At 53.1% G+C, this 817-nt stretch overlaps 1 protein-coding gene across 1 annotated transcript; it reads left to right on the plus strand.

The window, feature by feature from the left end:
• Positions 1-27: 27 nt before the first annotated feature.
• On the plus strand, positions 28-771 carry LOC112094899 (thaumatin-like protein 1; the record flags this gene model as incomplete). The annotated part of the gene is made up of 1 exon (XM_024176604.1): positions 28-771. A coding segment is annotated over one exon (699 nt), but the record flags the coding sequence as incomplete, so codon positions are not given.
• Between the last annotated feature and the right edge of the window lie 46 nt (positions 772-817).

Below are 817 nucleotides of genomic sequence, written 5' to 3' on the forward strand. Positions count from 1 at the left end.
CATGCTTAAGTTTTAATACATTATCATTTGTCGCTACTATTTATTTCAGGGGTCCAATCAGCCACATTCACAATAAAAAACAACTGCGCTTACACAATATGGCCAGGAACCCTAACCGGCGGTGGCAAGCCTCAACTGCCTTCCACCGGATTCGAGCTCGGCCCCGGCGCCTCTCAAACCCTAGACGTCCCCGACGGTTGGTCTGGTCGTTTCTTTGCCCGGACCGGGTGCTCAGCCTCCAGCGGAAAATTCTCGTGCGACACAGCCGACTGTGGCTCCGGCCAGATGGCATGCTCCGGCGCCGGAGCAATCCCGCCGGCGACTTTAGTCGAGCTCACTCTCGCCGAAAACGGCGGCCAAGATTTCTACGACGTCAGCCTCGTCGACGGCTTCAACTTGCCCGTTGCGTTGGCGCTACAAGGCGGCTCCAGCGGGTGCCAGAGCACGAGCTGCCCTGCGAACGTCAACGCTGTCTGCCCGCCAGAGCTGGCCATGAAACGACCCGACGGGGCCATAATCGCCTGCAAGAGCGCGTGTCTAGCGCTTAACCAGCCGCAGTACTGCTGCACCGGCGATTTCGGTACGCCGGACAAGTGCCCGCCGACGGACTATTCTAGAATCTTCAAGAACCAATGCCCGCAGGCTTATAGCTATGCTTATGACGATAAATCTAGCACTTTTAAATGCTCGGGTGGTGCTAATTACGCTATCACTTTCTGTCCGTGAAATTTGTATTTGGTAGTTCTAGTCCCATTAAATTTTCCCTTTTGATTACTCCACTTTTTATTATTATTATTATTTATGTTAAAGTGCTCCA

This window comes from Morus notabilis, unplaced genomic scaffold (genome assembly GCF_000414095.1).
Source record: "Morus notabilis unplaced genomic scaffold, ASM41409v2 C11320900, whole genome shotgun sequence".
Taxonomy (NCBI): domain Eukaryota; kingdom Viridiplantae; phylum Streptophyta; class Magnoliopsida; order Rosales; family Moraceae; genus Morus; species Morus notabilis.